This window comes from Bidens hawaiensis, unplaced genomic scaffold, assembly GCF_021521415.1.
Source record: "Bidens hawaiensis isolate Kalapana, Puna unplaced genomic scaffold, B.hawaiensis_p1.1 tig00027697_1, whole genome shotgun sequence".
Taxonomy (NCBI): Eukaryota; Viridiplantae; Streptophyta; class Magnoliopsida; order Asterales; family Asteraceae; genus Bidens; species Bidens hawaiensis.
The window spans coordinates 282,627-285,033 of NW_027494488.1; the positions used below are offsets into that span (position 1 = coordinate 282,627).

At 37.7% G+C, this 2,407-nt stretch overlaps 1 protein-coding gene across 1 annotated transcript; it reads left to right on the forward strand.

The window, feature by feature from the left end:
- The first annotated feature begins 868 nt into the window (after nucleotides 1–868).
- Nucleotides 869–2,057, forward strand: LOC143575772 (uncharacterized). Its single transcript, XM_077060062.1, has one exon. It carries the CDS (start codon nucleotides 1,241–1,243, stop codon nucleotides 2,036–2,038), a length of 798 nt encoding a protein of 265 aa, XP_076916177.1. The 5' UTR covers nucleotides 869–1,240; the 3' UTR covers nucleotides 2,039–2,057.
- The last annotated feature ends 350 nt before the right edge of the window (nucleotides 2,058–2,407 follow it).

A 2,407-nucleotide genomic window follows, 5' to 3' on the forward strand; every position in this document is an offset into this window, starting at 1 on the left:
GTTAACATTTTGAAAATATACCCGTTGAATCAAGAATCATCACTACTCATCATCTCTAGCTAAACTTAATTTTAGATCAATAACTGTTTCATTTTTTTTATTTTTATTTGAACTAATTTAACTCAATGACGGATCACTAGTTCATTCTTATAAGAAAACCCTTATAGGTAAGAAACCCTCTAGCCAACTTGGATCCTCTATTTAATTTATTCACATATAGTACTTGAACTTAAGATCTTCCATTTTATAGGTATATTAGTTTTATTCATCCAAACTATCGCTTTTTAGTAACTACATGTCTCAACTAACGAATTGGTTGCTGGCGATCCCAACTTTTAACGTATTTGATCATAACGGTACGGGACTAACAGAATCCTAACGTCGTTAGTCGCAGATAACCGGAAAAACGTTTTTGGCCAGAAAAGTCACATTTTTTTGCCAAAAAACACCACCTGAACACCGCCAACCAACCACCACCACTTGAGCACCATAAACCGATTCCACCGATGGTTCTAGGGTTCTGGCGACCTTAATAATAATTGGGGCTTTTACTAGAAAACGGTTCCTAAGGATCCGATACGAAGTTACCAAGATGCTTGGAACGAGAATGTTGAGTTTCAAGAAAAATGTTAGTTTTCTTCTCAAAAACGTTTTCCAGCGACCTGCAACTAATGGTGCTAGGAATTTGTTGGTCGCGAACCGTTAGAAACAAATACAAAAAAAGTTGGGATCGTCAGCAGCCAATTCAATAATTGTGAACGACAGGAACCAAAAGGTAATAATTATGATTAATAAAAACCAATATACTCCTTTTATAATTGATATTTTTAGATGTCTCGCCTTAACCACTTGAGCTCTATTAACACCATTCATTTTAACCGTTTATTCGATTTATATTTATTAAAAAAATAAATATACAAATTGGTTCAAAAAGTCATGATTTTCACCTTTGGATTTGGGTTCCTCCTAGATCCCACAAATCCAACAAACATCATGAAAGGAGCCTTTTGTTTATTACTTTCGACACACCAAACATTCATTAAACCCAAACCACCTCATCTTAAACCACCAGTACCACACGCATCAAACTTATATATTTCTCTGGCTTAAACAACTTCACCTCTGGCAATAGCACTATCTTTTGTTAATAAAATTGAGACACAAATACAATCCAACACTCTTTCCACTTTCCATAATAATATTATTATCACTTTCCAGTTTTCTTTTCACTTTTCACACCATGGATTCCGGCAACAGTTGCAGCATACAATCATTCAGCAGCGGCGACGGCGGCGGTCACGGCGGCGGTGTAAGCCTCTCCCCATGCTTCAATCCGATACCGATTCATCAACCGCCGTCTAATTTCTTCAATCCATCATCTTTTTCTTCACAACCCCCAAATCCAAACCCTAACCCTAATTCGGTGCACAATTTCCCCAATTTTTCCAATTCGAATCCGGTTTATGATCTTGATTCGTATGATTCGTATCTTAACCCGAACCCGGATTCTGGACCCGAGAAGCTAACCGCCAAAAACCCTAAAAAACGTACACGAGCTTCCCGGCGAGCTCCGACCACCGTGCTAACCACCGACACCACTAATTTCCGGCGAATGGTTCAGGAGTTCACCGGAATACCCGCGGCCCCGTTCGCCACGTCATTGTCTTCGTCTGTTTTTTCTCGCCGGAGTGACTTCGGAATGTCGCCGGTGCAGCCTTTCCGGCCGTCGGCGCAGAAGATTCATTTACAACAACAGCCACCGTCGTATTTAAACTTTCCGATGACTGAGTTTACAAAACAGCCCCTGAACTTATCAAGTTTGACAAATCAGACGTTTCCGTTTCAGTCTATTTCACAAGTTAATAATAATAATAATTTGCCTCCGAGTGAATATGTTGAGTCTTCGATGAAAAGATGGAGGGGTCAAGATGAAAACCTGGTGAACTTTCAGGGGGTGAATGGAAACTCTCAGAACGGCGTCGTTCCTTCAAGTGACGGTGATCAACTTCCAGGTAACGAGGACTCATGGACGTTTTAAGTTTTATATTTATTATATTTAATAAAAAACATGGATGATTAAAATTTAAAATCATTTTTGTAAATTTATAGAATTGTTATTTAATGTATGGATCATAGTTGTACGTTAGGCGGAAATGCGGTTTGTACATGATTCGGTAATTGGGGATATGAATATGAAATGTTATTGAATTTATGCATGAAAAATGTGAAATCCATGCAAGCTCATCTTTTTTAATTCAATATATGTATAAAGTATATATTAATATTGAAGATCAAGTTGTTGTATCAAACTTAGCCAAACTATTGGCATTATGTAGGATGGGTATAACTACCCTATGTATACCTATTGTGATTAAAGTTTAGGTAATTAATTATGTTCGTGTATCGG

Bases quoted from the DNA above. Each gene is read 5' to 3' on its own strand.
- LOC143575772 (XM_077060062.1), top strand. From the start codon at position 1,241: ATGGATTCCGGCAACAGTTGCAGCATACAATCATTCAGCAGCGGCGAC.